This window comes from Genypterus blacodes, unplaced genomic scaffold (assembly GCF_046128005.1).
Source record: "Genypterus blacodes isolate CSIRO-AG114 ecotype Tasmania unplaced genomic scaffold, CSIRO-AGI_Gbla_v1 ptg000039l_1, whole genome shotgun sequence".
NCBI classification, from domain to species: domain Eukaryota; kingdom Metazoa; phylum Chordata; class Actinopteri; order Ophidiiformes; family Ophidiidae; genus Genypterus; species Genypterus blacodes.
Window position 1 is genome coordinate 5,390,964 of NW_027466852.1, and position 19,336 is coordinate 5,410,299.

At 45.5% G+C, this 19,336-nt stretch overlaps 3 protein-coding genes across 4 annotated transcripts; 2 read left to right on the forward strand and 1 right to left on the reverse strand.

Annotated features, from left to right (window-relative positions):
- Nucleotides 1–84: 84 nt before the first annotated feature.
- Nucleotides 85–8,018, reverse strand: iqce (IQ motif containing E). Of its 2 annotated transcripts, XM_076148018.1 has the most exons (21): nucleotides 7,603–8,018; nucleotides 7,351–7,392; nucleotides 7,028–7,064; nucleotides 6,779–6,928; nucleotides 6,168–6,263; nucleotides 5,857–5,933; nucleotides 5,642–5,755; nucleotides 5,509–5,559; nucleotides 5,361–5,431; nucleotides 5,202–5,274; nucleotides 4,937–4,977; nucleotides 4,622–4,773; nucleotides 4,340–4,395; nucleotides 4,006–4,247; nucleotides 3,683–3,790; nucleotides 3,218–3,560; nucleotides 3,029–3,106; nucleotides 2,482–2,603; nucleotides 2,244–2,329; nucleotides 1,172–1,255; nucleotides 85–863 (listed from the first exon to the last, which is right to left on the reverse strand). In XM_076148018.1, the coding sequence occupies exons 1-21, from the start codon at nucleotides 7,675–7,677 to the stop codon at nucleotides 733–735; spliced, it is 2,229 nt and encodes a 742-aa protein (XP_076004133.1). In that variant the 5' UTR covers nucleotides 7,678–8,018; the 3' UTR covers nucleotides 85–732. The 2 variants fall into 2 exon arrangements, 1 of the variants encoding a protein (XP_076004133.1); XR_012961792.1 differs by lacking the exons at nucleotides 85–863; nucleotides 1,172–1,255 and having other exon boundaries at nucleotides 2,247–2,329; nucleotides 2,482–2,560.
- A 3,496-nt stretch (nucleotides 8,019–11,514) lies between these two features.
- LOC142996894 (fascin-like) lies at nucleotides 11,515–16,465 on the forward strand. The gene is made up of 5 exons (XM_076148020.1): nucleotides 11,515–12,631; nucleotides 14,115–14,271; nucleotides 14,363–14,484; nucleotides 14,691–14,861; nucleotides 15,141–16,465. The coding sequence occupies exons 1-5, from the start codon at nucleotides 11,800–11,802 to the stop codon at nucleotides 15,344–15,346; spliced, it is 1,488 nt and encodes a 495-aa protein (XP_076004135.1). The 5' UTR covers nucleotides 11,515–11,799; the 3' UTR covers nucleotides 15,347–16,465.
- A 1,881-nt stretch (nucleotides 16,466–18,346) lies between these two features.
- On the forward strand, nucleotides 18,347–18,994 carry LOC142996926 (ras-related protein Rap-1b-like). The gene has a single exon (XM_076148051.1). It carries the CDS (start codon nucleotides 18,347–18,349, stop codon nucleotides 18,992–18,994), a length of 648 nt encoding a protein of 215 aa, XP_076004166.1.
- The last annotated feature ends 342 nt before the right edge of the window (nucleotides 18,995–19,336 follow it).

Genomic DNA, 19,336 nt, shown 5'->3' on the forward strand with positions numbered 1-19,336 from the left:
ACACAGATGAGACGTTTCCTCAGACTGAAGAAGAACATTTAGTATGTCGCTATCTGAGAAACACACACACACACACACACGCGCGGAAACTGCACACCTTTATTCTCTTAGTGGGTGAATTTTGCAGTTGTTGACATTAAGCACACTCCTATTTAACCTCCAATGGGGTCGAGGTGTTTACTATCGCAGCAGATTCATTTAGTTCATTCACAGTTTGGCTCAATAGTGCAAAAGGTTGATGGCCATCCTCCTGGATCCTTCATCACAATCACGCTGCAAATCAGTCGAAATCATATTAATTATTCTATCATGCTGTGTTCAATCTCTTGGTGTTTATTTGGCTAACATGGGTTTCACAATGTCAATCACCCAATGAGATCATCTGACTCAATACCAACAACACCAACAGATCTATCCGGCATATTTCTTAGTTGTCTCTTACAATTAGTAGCAACATAGCAACATGTGAGGGTAGCTAAGATGTGAAATTACCACAACCCCACACTGACACTGCACTGCATATTTGGCTGCAGGAGGTAAATGTATACTTGCAGTTCTACATAGTATTTATGTGACATTAGATGCACATACTGTCACCCCTTTAGGCTACCAGGATACATGTAATACTGGCAAACACACCTCGAGAAAAGGCTCAGAGTAGAAACACAGGTCTGCCGTCCGTACACACACACACACACACACACACACACACACACACACACACAGAGGCCCTCATAAGATGAGGCCTTCTCTGCTTCTCAACGGGTGTGATGGAGACACAATGATGTCATCAGAGTCGTCAGAGGCGTCAGAATGGACTGCAGCAGCTCCACACTCTGCTGTGCTGCCGGGCTCCATTTGGGCTGCACGACAAAAAAAAATGCTGTTTAGTCACCAGGCATTGATTACATTTAACCCTATCTATCCCTGAAGAGTTATAAATTACCCAAAGCTTAGCACTCGATGGAGAAGCAGATCAATGGATCAATATCTTCAAGTGTTGTTTAAGTGCTTGAGGATTTCTAAATATGCATACTGTAGTTAGAAGATTTAGCACTAATTAAAGCACAAAAGTCTTGCCTGAACATTTGATTACATCTATGTCAGAGCCAAAGGTGTGTGCAAACATTTTACAGGCAAAGAAATGATACACTCTCTTTTACTCTCTGACCTGATGTGGGTTTGACCCTGGAGGGGTGAGTGGCAGAGCCAGACCAGGGGTCTTTTCCTCCATCGCTATGGAGCAGTGCAGGACCTAACCACAAAAACAACAGTGTGTGTGAGAGAGAGTGAGGGATGAAGGCTATAGAAATCACATTTATTCATTGAAGTCTTCATCAAGTCATAATAACCTTGTACTCCCTAAATATATCTCTACCCAAAAAGAAATGTGACTTTGTTTGAACAGGAACATGAACTAAGATCCAAAATCTCTCTGTTAGGTGCAGTGGTATCCTTGTCAACATGCAGGGGGAAACCGCTGACTTTGCCGGTCTGCCCTGTGCACCTATCTGGTTTAGCCCTCTGTGCAGTCACAGGAAGGAGGAGGGCAAAGTGAGAGGAAATAGGAGGAACCTGATCGCCCTTTCAGTCTGACACAGACGCACAGCAAACTCTCTCTGACAGCCCATTCTGAATGCATGAATAGACAGTCGGTTAGAAGGTCAGGCAGAAACTCGGGACGGGGTCTCTTGAGCAGTAGCTACAATAGAAAGTGTGTGTGTGGGGGGGGGGGGGGCATGTGAGGTAACAACAATATTGGCCCACTGTCGCTGACTGCCCATATCAGTCTTTCATAGGAGGTTGTCAAAGCTTTGGCTGGTGCTAAAGAGAAGCGTTCTGGAATTAGATCAGTGTGCCAGCGAGACCCATCAGCACAGATAAATGTGTCGAGGTAGAGATGATGCATTATGAGAGGTTGGGAGCAGGCCAGTGTCAAAATATTGGATGCTCCGATTCAACAATCAAACCAAAGCCTGCCTGACGCCTATAAACCGGTAACACTGACAGTGTGATTCAGAGTGCCTCACATTCCGCAACACACGCACATAAACAAACACCGGACACAGCGTTAATCAGAGGCCGATACACCAGTGGCACTAAGCTGCTGAGCACATGACTGGAAGAGGGAAAACATACATGGCACAAAGGCATGAAGACAGAATGCATTTCACATGATTCACGTTTGTGAAATGTGTGTGTGCGTGTGTGTGTGTGTGTGTGTGTGTGTGTGTGAACCTCACTTTTGCTGGGTGTGGACGTAGCTGGGGCTCTTCTTGGTGCAGGTGTGGGAATGTTTCCCAGTGTGGAACGAACAGAGATCCCTGAGCTATACACACACACACACACACACACACACACACACACACACACACACACACACACACACACACACACACACAAACATATGCGATGAATATGATAAGCAGTTTTTCGAAAGCTTTATGCAATTCTGACAATTTCTCTATATGCATGTGTCACCTTTCTACCGCAGAGCGAGACAAGTGTCCTCTGAATGCGGACTGTATCATTGTCAAGGCAACCACATCTGGCTCTCCATCTACAAAGGAAGCAACATCACTGCAGTTCTTTGCTACAACAGCCTGAAAAGGGGAGGTCGAGTGAAGAAACGGCGAAAGAGGAAAAGAACCAGGAACAGTGGGGGGGGGAAGGGGGGGGGGGGGGAGGGAGGGACGTTCAGTGGGAGAGAGGGAGACAGAAAAACAAGTGCATGAGGTGAGACGGGGTGAGATTACAGCACAGGAACTTCATGGCCATCTAGTGGTTACTTTATTAAACTGCATACAGGCTTCTATAGAAAGGTCTCTGGTACAACACTGCAGATGTAGAAAAGCAAAAACTAATCCAACTCGACAATGGTAATAAATATTGTTGGCATTGATACAGTGAAACTGAATCTACAGTGTGTGTGTGTGTGTGTGTGTGTGTGTGTGTGTGTGTGTGTGTGTGTGTGTGTGTGTGTGTGTGTGTGTGTGTGTGTGTGTGTGTGTGTGTGTGTGACAGCAACCTTATCCTGAGTGTCTTCCTGCAGCAGTGTCTCTCTGAGGCGATGAGCTCTTAATGCTGACTGCACCATCACAATGTCCTTGTGACCAAATATAGAGAGACAGGAGATGGAAAGAAATCATTTGGATCGTACTTCATGGTAAATATCTGAATGTGAATCTGACTTTGAAGTTTACTGTGTGTTACTTACCCTGTTTCTGTGATCTCTCCAGCTCGTCTGGATGGTCCTTGCTGCTTTCTCTCTGTCTTTCTTTAAATTCTTCTTACTCTTCCTCTTTGAATCCGACCCGCAAGCTTCATCTCCTAGCTCTTCCTCCTTTGCTTCCTCGTGTGTCTCTGTACCCTCTGCGTCCCTCTGTATCGCCTCTGTGTCCTCATGCGTCTCTGTCCCCTCTGCGTCCCTCTGTGTCACCTCCGTGTCCTCCTGACGCTCAGGTGTCGCGAGGGGCGGAGAGGAGAGCCCAACTTGAGCAGGCTTGGTTCTTTCCTCCTCCAGAGTTTGTATCCTCGACCGCAACTGATCCAGCTCGAGTCTGGGAAACACAAACACACAAAGAAGCGCGTAAGCATGAACACACAGTAAAATGATAGTTAAGAAGGTAGCAACACATTAGCAGGAGCAATATCGGAGGTCGGAGTTGGAATGAGAACCTACTTATTGGCTTCTCTCTCCTTGTCACGTTCATGTGTCTGCTCTCTCTTCCATCGCTCAGTCTCTTTCTCCAGTTCTTCTCGTTCTGTCCTGAGCTGTCTTAGTTCATTGCTGAAAAAAAGGACACAACACCGATTTAGCTCCAAGACCAGCATGTTGTGGCCTTCCACTGAGATGTACCAGTAACATGGAATTTGGAATAATGATGTTTATAGAGGCTGGAAGAGGGCGACATGTCCTTGGTTCTAACTTCTACCCACACACAGTGAGCTAACTCAGGTGTTTACAGTGTCTTTATGTCACAGCACAGGTTGTTGCTCCCTTACTCTTTACTTGAAAGCATCTCTTGAAGCCCAGCCTTCTCTTCCTCCAACTGGTTAAGGCGGCCTCTGAGTGTAAAAACCTCCTCCTGTCCCTCCGTCATCATTCCCACGGAGACTACTGCCGCTGTCACCCTGGCAACCCCCTGAGTAACATGCAGACTCTCAGGGGGTGTGGCCTGAACCTCCTGATCCAATCGTGTGCTGCTCTTTGCTGACTGGGCGTGTCTTCTGCTGTCCGTCAGCCTCTAATAGGAGGACAGAGAGGTCAGTTTGTGGCCGAGCTGCTAGCTGTGATCACAGAATCCCACATGGAGAGCTAGTTGGAGTTTCCTCTCACCTTCTCCACTTCCAACAGTCTTCTCAACAGTCTCTGCCTACTCCACTCTCTGTAACCTAGGTACACAAAAAATACAAGTACAGCTATATTTTACATTTTTGTACATTCGGGGATGTAATCACAAAGCTATGAATATAAGTTTTCATTTGTGTCGCACTAAGTATGACTTAAGAGAAAGTAGAACTGGAATTCAATAAAAAAGAATCAATGAGGTAAATTATTCATTTGATGGGTTGTGGAAGCGACGGGACTGTTTCTGTGCTTATATGCCAGACTACGGACCTTTGATTCCTCCAGCTGGGCTGTCGATGTTGAGCTCCTCTCTGAGTGCTGTGTTCTCCTGTTGAAGCTGCTTCATGTTGTCAGACAGACGCACAACTGTGGAACTGAGAGCTTTCTGCTGCCTCTGGGAGCATTTGCTCTCCGCTCTGCTACTGCAAACAGAGAAGGAGGGAGGAGAGAGGAGGGAGAGGAGGGAGAGGGTATTAATCTGATAGGGTATTAATCTTCTTCCCTATTGATCAATACCATAACACCATGAGCATCCATGCAGTACCTAAGTGACTTCCTTCTAAACAGCAGTTCAGCAGTTCATACCTTTTCTCTGCCACTTCTAGAAGCATCCTCAGCCTCTGGATCTGAAAGATAGAACATCAACTTAGGTAATACTTCCTTTTACACAATTGATATTCTTTACATTCTGCAAAGAAAGTAAAGCTAAGGTTCAGATTGCATAACACAAAAACAAAAAACAGAGCAGTTTAGGAAACACTTGTAATCCAAAAACTATGTCTGCCATTCCAGTGTCAGTTGCTTAAGACTTCAAAAGATTCAAAGATCAAGTGAATGTCTCAGAAGGCACCTCTTCAAAGTAGCTTTCCACTGTGATCTTCAGCTCCTCCAGGTTGGTGGTCCTCAGCTCACTTTCCAGCTTACTGGATAAGAAGGGGGAATAAAGTGAACATGTGGCTGAATCACACCAAACAAGAGGAAGTGATGAAGAAGTGAGCAGTCATTTTACCTGAGGGCATTTTCTTTCTCTCTACACTGCTGCTCCAGCTTGAGGATTCTGTGCTTGAGCCCATTCAAAACCTTCAAGGACAGAATCATCTTCACAAGCCTTATAACATCCTTCAATCGGTCTTAGATCACACGTTAGACATACTCACCACACTCCCCTCTTTTTTCTTATCCACCAAACTACGAGTGTATTCAGGTCCCTATATCAAACATGGTTGTTAAAAGTTGTGGGCCGTTTGATGTTTCCATTACAAAACATATTCAGCTGTTTAATGGTCTTACTTTCGTGGGATCCAGCAGTTCTTCTATCTGTTTCTCTCTTTTAGCGTTATCTTCCTCCAGGCGGCGCAGTTTGGCTTTCATCTGGTGGTTGTCAGTCTTCTGTTCCTGCAGACACTACAGAGAAAAGCAGGAGCTGTTTAAACACAGAGAACGGAATACAGGAAGACCCCCAGCCGAATTTAAACCATTTAAAAAGAAACATGGTTACTGATTACCTTTTTAAGGCGAATGATTTCATCATACATGTCTTCCTTCTCTTCCTTCCTTCTGTAGTCAGTTGGAGTGGTAAAGCCTTCAAGACACAGCAACAATGTAGAGAGAAGGGAGACAGTTTGATCAGCATTGAGCAAAAATAAAGATTTCATAATGTCACTTTCCAGGCTGCTGTCTTTCTGCTTATGACTCGTGTGGAACACCACCCCACATCACCACCAACTGCTGTTTAGCGCAAACGCTGACCTTCATCCTCCGCCTCTCTTTAACATTCCTCCCACTATTTCTCTTTCCAGAACACCGACTCACTCACCATTGGATGCGGAGCGCTTGTGTTTCCTTGCAGTCAGGGTCTGTTTGATGAAGTCTGGTGTAACGTCGCACTCAGATCTCATCGTCTGGGAAAGATCTGGGACACAAGATAAAGATATGCGAGATAATCTGCAATGAAAGCAATGTTCCGTCTGACCTCGGCCTCCTCGGAGTTGGACGTGCCTGGAACGCATCCCAGGGGAGGCTAACCACCTCAACTGCTACACTTCAATGTGAGGGAGAAGCAGTTCTACTCAAAGCTCCCCGCTGATATATGAGCTCTTCTGATATCATATATAGCCTTTATTTGATGTGAAAAAGATATCAGAGTATATTTTTAATCTAATTTATCTCATCTAAATAACCTGGGACCTGAGTCTATGCTGCTTCATTTCATCCTGCTGTTTACATGAATGTGATTTCATTCTGATAAGTAAAAATGATGATTTCTGTATTTCACAAAGTACCCCCAAGTGTGTGTCAAAATGCTGTCAAATTGAACTGAGTCATTGAGGGCAAAAATTGCTCCATTAAAACATAGATTTTTATTATCTTTCCTGCCTCCAGGCATTTTTCCTGAGGGGAAATACTACTTGTGTGTGTTGTGCTTACCATGGCCATTGCTGAGGGATGTGAGATGAGCTGAGGCACTTTCCCTTAGAGTGTCCCCTCTGGTGTCCCCCAGGGAGGCCCTCGGGAGTCTCCAAGCTGCCACTGCTGCTCTCCTGGGGTTGACATTCAGGCTGGAAAGATATGGTGACTCTATACGTACACATGTAGAAAGGAGAAAGTCTACTGAGGAAAAGGTGACTTTTATAGTCTGCCTTCAGGCCACACAGATGAGAGGTGAGTGGGTCTTACTTGGAGACAGAGGTGGCTTGCTCTTCCTCCTTGGTGTCTGACAGGCAAACACAAATTGTTAATGTAGAGCCAACATGTGTTAATGATCAAACAGATTCTGAGAGGGACACCATACAGTGCATATAGAGTAAGACAGCAAACTCCTCTCCCCTAGTGAGCACTATAGATCTTTCAATGCCAAGAAAAAAAGGAGTTACATACATGAGCATTTAGGTGTGTGTGTGTGTGTGTGTGTGTGTGTGTGTCACACTGACAAAGACATAGATCCCAAATCAAAGCCTACATCTAGATAATGGATATTAAAGACATTAGTGTTTGTTTACCTTCAGGGGCACGTCAGCAGAAAAGGAGAAGCCATCCTCTACCTAGGTGTAGGTTCGTGGAGATGGAGCAGGAGATAAGAAATGTCACTCAACGGGCTTTTACAAATACTGCCCTCATGCTGTTAAGTCGGTGTTAGTCACTATGTAACATCACAGACTGTCTCAGATGTGATGCTAGAGATTAACACATCCACTAGCTTAATAAGTGAAGAATTACAGAGCAGCTGAAGGAATCAAACACTCCGGACTCACCAGCTCCTCACAGTCTTCGTCAGTTTGAAAGTCACTCGCCTCTATAGACATCTTAGCAGCCGCTGCATTAGACATATCTCTTGATCAAATGTTATGTTAAGTTGCAAAACTCGACTTTCTCCGTGTGTAATCCACTCATCTTTTCCAATAAGCAGACTCCCGATTGACACTCGTGCTAATTGTAAAAACCTGGTGCAACAAAAGAGACGTTAGCTTTGGTACAACTCGCATATCCGTCCACGCCAATGTGTTGTCTTGTGCTATAAGGTGCTGGTAAAGTGACACGAAGGTTTCTTTTACAATACAGCTTCGAGAAATTCGTTAAAACATTGTTCCCGTTCCCATGCAGTGATTATTGTTGTCACATCAGCGATACAACGGCGAGTCGTCTAGCAACCAGGCAGCACGAAGCTCCGGTCAAGCGCTGGGGAAAAAGAGCACAGTCAGAAACTGCAATGTTAACCTTCAAAATAACATTAGCAAAAATTACTAACTTTTGGAAAGAGAGTAGAACCGCATCAAATACTTTTAGGTAACAATGAATGTTTATTTACTGGGGGAATTAGTTTAATGTGTGGTGTGTTTTGCTTTGCTTTTATATTCGCGATTGATTTGCAAATACTAACTTATTTTGAAATTCCAAAACGGATGTATAGTTTTCACTTTGACTAGCTTTACAGGCACACCAGCAGGAAGTACGTTCCTCCCAATTTCCCGACTCATTTTCTAGCGTTTGCTATTGGTGTAGAGGAGCTAAGAGGAGGAGCGTCAGGCGTATCCTCCAATAGCCTTAAAGCAGGAGAGCAGGGAAGGAAAGTTGCGGGAGACTATTAAAGCCTGCTCCATGTTCAGTTATAAACAAGCGCCAAGTCTGTATGACACGCCCATGCATGGTTCTCCTGACCACTGACCAGAAACAAATAGTTTCTATATTAATGGGATAAGGTGGCCTCACTAGCTTCACACTGTTACACTGAACACAACTATTTATCTCCAACAACACTGTTGAAAACAACCCAACTGTACAAGTCATCGGCCCGGGTCACCGCCCCCTCATCTCCTTATACATTTTGCCTATGTGTGTATCATATTCCACAGGTCTCCGTCAACATCTCTTTCTTTTATCTCCCTCTTTCTCTCCATAATGTCACATAACTGTTGTCATGTGAAATGCTTTCTTCAATGAAAAATATATAATTTAATATACATATATATGCCTGGCAGCTGTGTCTGTGTGTGTTCTTGCGTGTGATGTGTGTGTATTCCTGTGGTCCTCCATTGATGGTCAGATGCGACCTCTTAGACGCTCCTGTTTATACATGTTTGTATCTCCAACATACACTTAGCAAATACACTGGCATTAAGAAAGAGGAATACATCTCAATCTATTCTCTCATATTCACTCTGTGGCATCTCTACTTCCTGATGTGTACAAAACAGTGAAACAGAGCAACAACTGACTTTTAGTGTTTTGGTTGGCGACTGTGTACTGTGAGATCATTGCAGTTGTCATTTTAGTTTAAAACGTTCTTTTCAATCATCTCTCCACATACACACATCATCACGTCATGCAACATCTCAACAACCATTTTCATGCACACCATTCTCTCACAGTCTGTAGTCTCTTGTGGCCTCTTCTTACTGGATCATATCTCACACACACTGTTTATTCAGGTGGTGGACTCCCAGAGCCACGCAGACCAATGTACTTGTTTTCCAAGTAAATAAACCCATTGTAAATTGTACCTCTGATGTAAAGTTGTCCACTTTCCATAATTTTAATAAAATGTGCTTATATCGGTCAAGAGTGGGTTTAAAGTCAGATGTGATTTGAACTCTAGTAGGTTTTTTATCTTCCTGTGACAATGTTTGCGTGGACACACAGGCCATATTGCAACACAAATGGTGTCTTAGGGATCCCTGGCACTTTAGGAGATTTATCAAAATCACAAGTACTAAACCTCCCTTGCTCTGGATAATTAATCAGTGGCCAGTGTCTCAGTGTGTCTCTGGCTATGTGTTTTGGGTCAGGGGTAAGATCAAAGTTTTGTTTTGTCTGTTCATACCTCTGATACTAGTCTTAATCTTTGAGATTCAACAGCAGTCATTAATTACAATTATGTGAATATGATCTACTGATACGAAGGATCCAACGAGAGATTGCGTCACTTTTCTTTCAAACAAAAACAACTATTTGTCATCCTGTCAAAATCTGTACAACACAGATCAACATAGCCAATGTTAGTTCAAGAACATCTGCACTGTGTTACAACACAGCAGCAGAATGACTGTTTTTTCATAGACACAGAAGCTGTGTGATCAGCATGGGCCCTGCATGCCGCCTACACCACAAGAGTGTTGCTGCAGGAAATGACTGCCACCCTTTGTCCCTTTGTTAGTACTGCAGCATCTACTGGCCAATGCAGAGCATGGTAGCTTGCACAGGTACAAAGTGGAGACACACTGCCCATACACACTCTATCTTATACACACAGCTTGTAAGTATTATTGCAATGTCAACCCCCCATCCTGTTGATCATTTTGTTTTTTAGCATGTGATGATTTTATCAGTTTTGCCAGCAACTGAAAGGTATGGTACAGTATTGTATGGTATAGCACAGTATGTAGAGGGCCTCCAGATAACGTTGGCCAGATTTGGTGCTACATAAATAAAGCTGAGTTGAGTTGAGTTGAGAGTATGGGATCTAATCTGGGATGATCTTCTCCATTGCCCCCCTATACCTTTTTTTCTTGTGTAGATGGCTACACACTGCAGTGATTCATATCATGATTAAATGTCAAAAACAAATGAATGCAATGAACTTAAATTTAGGCTCCAATTGATTGATCTGTCAGACCAAAACAAACCAAATCTGTCAGACTTAATCATTTATTCATTTTAGAACTACAGCAGAATCCTGTAGATTCAGCAAATGCAAACTTGTGAAAATTGTGCCAAATTTTTCATTTGGTAGATTTCCTACCTAAAACATGAATGGTATTGATGGTAGCTCTTATTGCATGTGCTAAGCACCAGTACAATGCACTGATGTCATTTTATTCATGCCAAATACAACAGCTTATCTTTACTTGAATCTGCTTGGCTGCTTCTAATACACCGAAATAGAACTATGAACAAATCACAGCTAACGGCTGCTGCAAGTGGAGTGAATGGCAAACAAGATGGCTCAAAAGGCTTACAGGAGTAACTGGCTTCAAGCGGGGCTTTGAATTATCCTGCTTATCATATTACACGAGGTGTAAAGACTAGATAAGCGCACACTCCACACACTCGCCAGGATAAACAAAGGTGGGTGCACAGGCTGGGATCATGACAGAGCCCAGGGGAGGAGAGTAGAGGAGGCAGGAAGGGCTGACCAGGGGATGGAAACAGGTGGCATCACAAAGAAGGAAACCAGGTCAGGACCATAGTGCACATCTGCACTTTTATTTTTGCTGCAGGCATCGGATTTGTGTTTGAATTCCGACAGCGTTATTTTCATTACCTAGAGAGAGAGACAGAGACGGAGAGAGTGAATGTTTTAACAGACATGACCTCTCACCCTGCAGCAGACATACGTTACCATGACAAGGTGTCACCAGGGACAAAAGCAAATGCGAAGGGATGGGGGTGTTCAAAAGGTAGAGAGAGAGAGAGAGAGAGAGAGAGAGAGAGAGAGAGAGAGAGAGAGAGAGAGAGAGAGAGAGAGAGCTAGAGATAGAAATAGCAGATCCCAATTAACAGGAAACATATGGACATCAATGAGAAAATGCGTTTAATGAGAACATTGCCTGCTTGCAAGTGTGTGTGTGTGTGTGTGTGTGTGTGTGTGTGTGTGTGTGTGTGTGTGTGTGTGTTGCTGGGGTGAAGTGGGGTGGTTTGTCCGAATTGCAGATATCTGTGGTTCTGTCTGAATTTGGGGCGTGAACAGCCGCTGGAAACTCCTTCAGCTGCAGCTCCACGAGGCAGTCTGGCTCTGCAGGCAGGGGACACTCATCATCAGTCAGCAGCACAGAGCAGCTGTCTCTCTCTCTCCCTCTCTTTCTCTCTGTCTGTCTGACTGTCTGTCTGTCTGTCTGTCTCTCTCACTCCCACCCCACATTCACTTGCACGGTCGTCCACTCCCTCCGCCCGTCTCTCTATAACCAACCCAGCATCTTTTCTTCTCACTCCTTTTCTCCTCTCGCATTGCCAACATGTCCGCTCACGGTGCCGACGGGGATCTGCTGCGGATCCCGCTGGGGCTCATCAACAGCGTGGGCAAGTATCTGACGGCGGAGACCTTTGGCTTTAAAATCAACGCCTCCGCAAGCAGCCTGAAGAAGAAGCAGACGTGGACCCTGGAGCAAACCGGGGAGGATGCCTGCGCCGTGTTCCTGCTCTCTCACCTGGGCCGCTACCTCGCCACGGACAAAGACGGCAACGTTACCGCGGACAGCGAGACGCGCGGCCGGGACTGTCGCTTCGTCATCACGGCGCACGAAGACGGGCGCTGGTCGCTGCAGTCCGAGCCTCACGGTCGGTACCTCAGCGGCAGCGAGGACCGGATCATCTGCTTTGCGCAGGCGGTCACGCCGACGGAGAGATGGAGCGTCCACCTGGCCGTTCATCCGCAGGTCAACCTGTACAGCATTGCGCGCAAACGCTACGCCCACCTGAGCGCGCAAGGGGAGCGGCAGGAGGTTGCGATAGACCGGGATGTCCCCTGGGGCGTTGACTCGCTTGTGACCCTGGTCTACCGGGATCAGCGTTACCACCTGGAGACCTCTGACAACCGCTTCCTACGCAACGACGGCAGCCTGTCCACAACAACGGACAAGGATACCGGCTACGTGTTGGAGTTCCGCTCAGGAAAAGTGGCCTTCCGTGACTGCAACGGCCGTAATCTGGCGCCCGGGGGTCCCACCGGCACGATGAAATCTGGGAAAAGCAGCCGTACTGGAAAGGATGAACTGTTTGGCCTGGAGCGCAGCCATGCGCAGGTCGTACTGACTGCGGGCAACGAGAGGAACGTCTCCACAAGGCAAGGTGAGGCCACAGAGAGCCAGAGCACCCCGGGGACACCGCGGAGACACCGCGTCTCACCATCATACCGATAAAGTCTCTGCATAACTCCGCACTGGCATCACACAGCTGTTGCGTGTGTGTGTGTGTGTGTGTGTGTGTGTGTGTGTGTGTGTGTGTGTTTGTGTGTGTGTGTGTGTGTGTGCGGTTGTGTGCTGGAGACGGGGGAGGGGGCAGATCATAGGAGGCCACAGCTCCATTTTTCTTCCCTTCACCATGTGTTTCTCATTTCCACGCTTATGCGCTCTCTCCCTCCTTCGGCCTCCTCCCCCTTCTGCCGAGCTTAACATTTTTTCCTGCAGTAATTCTACCCATGTATTGTGGTTGGCTCAGGGTCTGCAGTTATCCATCAGTACAGTAGAGGAGAGGAGAGGAGGAGGCAGGAGGAGAGGGGGGAAATGAACAAGGAGTTGTACAAGAAACAGACAAAAGGGATAAAATGGGAGAGGCAGAGAAAACACAAAAAGGGAGGTGTGTGCGTGCGTGTTCGAGGCAGTCTAACTCACCCCAACAGAAGAATGATGTCCCTTTGTTACTTTCTAGAAATTGTGTGTATGTGGCCTGTGGAGGATGGGGGAGACGTCTGTTTGAATGAGGTCACATGTGTGATCACAGTGCTTCTTATTATCAACCTTTGACATGTGACCCAGTTGGCCTTTCATTGATGTTATGGCTGTGATGGCTACACTACTGTCAGCAGAGCTACTGCTCCTTCTTTTAAAGGATGGTACCGGTGCTTTCGCATCTTCCAGTCAAGTAACTACACACAAAACAACAAAAGACATTAAAAAGAGGATTTGTGCCAGTTCATGTAAATCTAAAAGCAACAGACGCTGTTTTAGCTGGAAAAATCTAGCTTCCTCTACATTAGGGAATGCATCGAGTCTAAACCTGTACACACTGAGCTCTCACTTGAAAACCGAAGCTGACTCACAGAGAGGATGTGAGTCAAGATGAGAAGCAAAGACCTTATATACCCATGGAACAGTTGAACATAATGTCAAGTACGGAACACTTGAACAACAACTGATTGCTTGATGAGACATAGGATCAGTTATATAATATACAATATGTAATCCAGCCAATGCTCTTTTACAGATTTGTGTGTATTATGAAATGCTGATATATGTGAGAACTTTAAAAATGATTTTGTTGGACAATTGATTTTAAGTCAGCATTACAAAGAGAATAAGGTATATCAGAATAATCATTCAAAAGAAGAGATACCCAATGTCATGTACTTGTACAAGTATTGCAGTAATCAATTAGGAACAACAAATGTAAAGAGACATATTAGCATTTCAGTGTGGCCACACCCTGAGAAAGTGGGCACAGGGTGTTCTGTCGCTTTGAGAGTCAATCTGGGATTTGCCATGAATCCAAGGACAGTTTGAGACAAGAGGAAACCCTCCAGAGAAAACTGAGATCAGATTGTCCCACTTTATAGGCATGGATCTGTCAGCCAACCAGGACGAGGAGGGGGACCAGGAAGTCTTCCAGTTGGAGATGAGCCACGAGGACAGGAAGTGTGCGTTCCGAACCGCTTCTGGAAAATACTGGACCCTGACGGCGACTGGAGGGCTGCAGTGTACTGCTTCTTCAAAGTAACCGCACACACACAGACAATTACAGACACATACACATACTCAAATGGCATCATGATGACGATTGTGTTTGGCGATGTGTGTATCACAGGTCTGCCAACAGTTACTTTGAACTGGAGTGGCGTGATGGTCGTGTGTGTCTCCGGGCAGCTAATGGCAAATATGTTACTGCCAAGAAGAACGGACAGCTGGCTGCTACCCTTGACAATGCAGGTCAGTCATGTTTCACTTTCTGCTTTCTTAACTGAGAAAAGGATGTGTTTACAGTTAGTGTTATAGCTGGAACTGAGGAGCTTTTTCATTGACATCGACCTGTGCTTTCTTACATCAGCTACTCTAGGACATTCTGTTAAAGTCTAAGCTATTCTGGTGCTCCATCCAGAGCTGTAGAGGAGAAATAACTGATCTGCTGTCACTAGGGGAGGCGGAGCAGTTCCTGATGAAGCTTATCAACCGTCCAATCATCGTCCTCCGCGGTGAACATGGTTTCATCGGGTGTCGCAAAGCTGGAATGGCGACGCTGGACTCCAACCGAGCCTCATACGATGTTTTCCAGCTGGAGTTCCACAATGGTGCTTATTCCCTCAAAGGTGGGCAGTCTTGTTTTGTGTATTTCCTCTGCGTGTATTTCGTATTCTCTCGGCAATGTTCTCATGTGTGCTTACAGTTTTCCCAAACAATAATTACAAAATTACAATTCAGTCCTCGTTATGACATCTAGTTCAATGCAATGAACACCACTTTCATTATCTAACCTGCATGATTTTGCTTCCTTAAACCGTGTGGCGATATGACCTGCGGATGCATGTAGTACTGTTTGTGTGAGTCAGGCCTCATTAGTAAGTGTGTGTTGTTTGTTGTTTGTCCAGACTCCCAGGGGAAGTATTGGTGTGTTGGTGATGACACAGCAGTGGTGTGCAGCAGCGCCACACCTGTCCAGTTCATGTTTGAATTCTGTGACCTCAACAAGATGGCTATTCGTGCTCCAGGTGGGAAGTACCTTAAAGGAGATCATGCTGGGGGGCTGAAGGCCATCGCCGACTCCCCCGACAGCGCCACCCTGTGGGAATACTGAAAAGGAGAAAGCCGAACTTCACAGTTAGGACTGGTGGGAAAAGGGCCGTTAAAACTTGATGTTTCAAACTGTTGGTAGATACTGGAAGATTTGTGTGTGTGGGCGTGGCTTTGAATTGGCATGGATAGGTGTGTTTTGTAAAACTGGAAGCTTTGGCACCTAACCCTACCGTGTCTTTTATCATGGTCTTAATTTGCTTCTGGCTGGTTTATTCTCCAGTCATTATACAGGGGTTTAGACAGGATTTGCACTTACTTCCTGTTCTAACTTGGTAAATCTATGAATTGTAGTAATGAGGTCATTAACTGCTTTCTGTTTCAAATCTACACAAGTTGTACATGATGAGTTTCTGTTAACGTTATTCACATTATTTGCACCTATAAATCAAAACTGTTAGTATAAATGTCGACTCGTGTTACTCACAATTTACAATATCTAACTTTCTCCTGTTCAATATGGTGTGAATGAATCTATTCTAACTGCTCTACTGGCTCTATTACAGTGCTTCGATCTCCTCTTCTATACCAATCACATATTTACACATTGGTGCTGTAAATAATGCTTTGTTTGTCACGTTTCTTTTGTCAAACATCTCAAAAAAACACAGTATCCATGGAAACGTTAGGGGCTAAATTGTGCAGATGCTTAAAAAAAAAAGGAAATAAATGGGGCTGAGAGACAAAGGGGTCATTTCTTTGCCGGTGCTCTTCTCCACCTGCACAGTTGTTTCCCCAATCTTAGTTGCATTAACAGACAGAGAAGTATTTGTGGTTCCTCAGATAAGTCGTGTTTTCTATCATTAACGAAAGATTTAAAGGAGATGGCAAGTGAATGTATAATCACACACTGAACAAAGGCGATTGTTTGTAACAATGCACATAAGCTGAGTTTAAAATGGTGGAGAGAAAAAAAGAGGGGAGGGAGGGGTTAGAAACACAGTAACTGCTTTTATGGAAACAAAGTGACCCACAGTCTGCACAAATGTAAAACTCAACAATGTTAAAAGCACACGTATAGTGATGTTAAAAGCACATTTGAACTGATGAATGTCCCATTGGCTTTCATTGTGACTGTGCCTTCCACAGTACATTTCAGTTATGTCTGCATATTCCACGTTAACTGAATTGCAAAAGATCCTAATAAAGGTTTTTGGTCTTAACAGTCTTCTAAATCTACAGTATATTTGTATTATCATAGCCGAGGGAGCAGGGGTCTAATTGTGCAAATTGTATTATCAGGCTGTATATTTTGTTTGAATACCTGACTTTATGGGACCATGACATCATTTTGCCAACCTTGTGCTGATACAAGTAGAGACCAAAGGAAATGAACCAGGGTCCTGCTGATTTGCAAATAATTGCTTAACCTAAATACCAAAGAGTTGGATCTGCCAGAGGTCCATTCAGAGGTAATTTAGTGATTTGGCACGATTGTTCTGATGTGGTGACCATCTTGTGCTCATTAGAAACACCATTGTCATGACTGAAACAAGTACTGTGTGTGTGAGGGAGAAAATGAGGCCGTCTGTGCCTGCGCCTTTGGGATTTCGGTCAGCCCAAAATGTACAAGAGAAGGAAGGAAGGTCAGGAAAGAAGGAGGCAGCCTACTCTACTTTCTTTGTTCTTCTAGAGAGGCTATTCAGATCTCCATGTCAGTATGGCTGAGCACCTAAACCTCATGTATGCTCAGATACAGGCATGGACAGAGACAGACCGTTTTGTCATGGTTACCATGGCAATGGGTAATGATAAAATGGGCTCGGGTAGGATGCATCTTCAGAATAGCAAACATCAATAGACTGATCATATTAGTAAGGAAAGTGCTCCTCTGGCACCTATACACTTGAGGATTTTTATTATGAGACCCATAGGAACAGACATGTGATTAACACACACACACACACACACACACACACACACACACACAGTACAAAATGCATTTCCTCTCCCTCTTTCTTTCTTTTTTTCTCTCTCTCTCTCTCTCTCTCTCTCTCTCTCTCTCTCTCTCTCTCTGTGTATGTGAGTGCAAACCCTATCATCTGTAAAAGAAAACCCATGACAGCATTTGCCAAACGCTCCTGCCAGAAATCAGTAACTTGTGGGCATATGGCTCACAGAAAGGGAGCACGGTGGAGAGGACAGCGAAGAACTGAGAAAGAGGAGGGAAAAGCCAAGACGTGCAGAGAAGCACTTTTGCATGTCTGACCTTGAGAAAGTAGAGCTGAAGTTATTTTCTGCAATCGTGCATGAAAGTCCTGCGTCAGGCAACGACTCTGACAGTGCTGAAACAGAAACAGACATTTAATGATGTAATTAGTCTTGAAACACTCATGCAGCTTAGGCAAACTTTCTAATGTGGGCTCTGGTCTTTGTTTTGTCAGAACGCAGCAAAATGCAAATCTTACTGCGGTGATACAAGATTGCATTTGATTTAATGAACTTAAAATGCCCTTTCAAGTATTGCTGCTACCTTTACACATATCACATATCACTGCTATTATAGCACAAGTAATCTTCCGGTACATATTGAAGTACTGATAATGGACTTGCCTTATCCTTGTATGTGCTATTGTTGAGTCTGCTGCCCCCCTTTGGTGTAGAGGGGGCGATGTCAAATTAATTGTTAGTCACTGTCTGCATTGAATCGCTCATTGTCATTGATCAGTGATTCTTCCTCATTATTTAGTTTGTTCTTCTCTTCTGTGTTCCCTGTCATAAATCAGGGAAACACTGACCTTCTTCAAGGGTAGAGATAAAAATAATAATTTATGTGCACACACAGATTATCACAGTTTCTGTTTACTCGCTGATAACCGAGAGAGAGAGAGAGAGAGAGAGAGAGAGAGAGAGAGAGAGAGAGAGAGAGAGATATGGCTATCAATCACTGGCGGGGAACACCATTGTGAGCTTATAAAAGCCAGTGAGGCGGCACAGGGGCACAACTCAGGGGCGCTGGGAGCACAAGGTTGGCAGCGGCGGCACCTTCGGCCACACATCCGATATGAGCGACATGTCAGCGGGCGAGGGCAGCGCGGGCCAAAGCAGCACGGTTCGGCTGGTGTTCCTCGGGGCAGCGGGGGTCGGGAAGAGCGCCCTCATCCGCCGCTTCCTGCATGACCGCTTCGAACCCAAGTACACGCGCACCGTGGAGGAGCTCCACGCGCTGGAGTACGACGACACCGCTGGCGGCAAGACGCGCCTGGAGGTCTTGGACACGAGCGGCAGCTACTCCTTCCCGGCCATGCGGGAGCTGTGCATCCGACACAGTGACGCATTCGCACTCGTGTACGCCGTAGACGATACGGCGTCGTTCGAAGAAGTACGGCGACTGCGCGACGAGATTCTGGAACTGCGAGGAGACAAGCGCGCGCCCATCACCGTGGTCGGCAGCAAGGCGGATCTGAGCGAGGCCGAGGGCCGCGTGCTGCTGGCGACCGATGTCATGACCACCGTGGAGGGCGAGTGGGACGCAAACTTCGTGGAGGCTTCCGCGCGCACCGGCGGCAACGCGGTGGGAGTGTTCCGCGCGCTGCTGCAGCAGGTGAACGTGCCGCACCCCGCGGCGCGCAAGCGCAGAGACACGCTGCCCAGGCAGGCGGCCAAGAAGAGACCGCCGCTCAGGAAGCACAACAGCTGCACCCTGTCATAGCGGCTCTCGGTCGGTGTGTATGTGGAGGTACGCTGCAGCTGGTCTGCTCTGCTCCAGGTGCTGCTGGTCACCACACACACACAAACCATGAGGAATATGGTGTCAGCACTGGATAGTTCTGGCCTTTGTATAGCTTATAGAAGCGGTCAGGTTTTATATCGTGCTGTTGTACATTGAATATATTTATAAATGTGTCAATATGCAGGCTCTGATAATAAAGAATATTTGTGCTAATTCTTTTCTGATGGTTCATTTGTCTCGTATATCAGTGATACGTTGATTGTCTTTCAACCTTAGCTTGGTGTTCTGTGGATTAGCGAATATTGTTGGGGCCACAATTAC

Bases quoted from the DNA above. Each gene is read 5' to 3' on its own strand.
- LOC142996926 (XM_076148051.1), top strand. From the start codon at position 18,347: ATGAGCGACATGTCAGCGGGCGAGGGCAGCGCGGGCCAAAGCAGCACG.
- LOC142996894 (XM_076148020.1), top strand. From the start codon at position 11,800: ATGTCCGCTCACGGTGCCGACGGGGATCTGCTGCGGATCCCGCTGGGG. The intron at 12,632-14,114 runs GTGAGGCCACAG...CCCACTTTATAG, and splicing joins GAACGTCTCCACAAGGCAAG to GCATGGATCTGTCAGCCAAC. The intron at 14,862-15,140 runs GTGGGCAGTCTT...TTGTTTGTCCAG, and splicing joins TGGTGCTTATTCCCTCAAAG to ACTCCCAGGGGAAGTATTGG.
- iqce (XM_076148018.1), bottom strand. From the start codon at position 7,677: ATGTCTAATGCAGCGGCTGCTAAGATGTCTATAGAGGCGAGTGACTTT. The intron at 7,393-7,602 runs GTGAGTCCGGAG...ACCTACACCTAG, and splicing joins ACGAAGACTGTGAGGAGCTG to GTAGAGGATGGCTTCTCCTT. The intron at 864-1,171 runs GTCAGAGAGTAA...TTTGTCGTGCAG, and splicing joins CAGGGTCAAACCCACATCAG to CCCAAATGGAGCCCGGCAGC.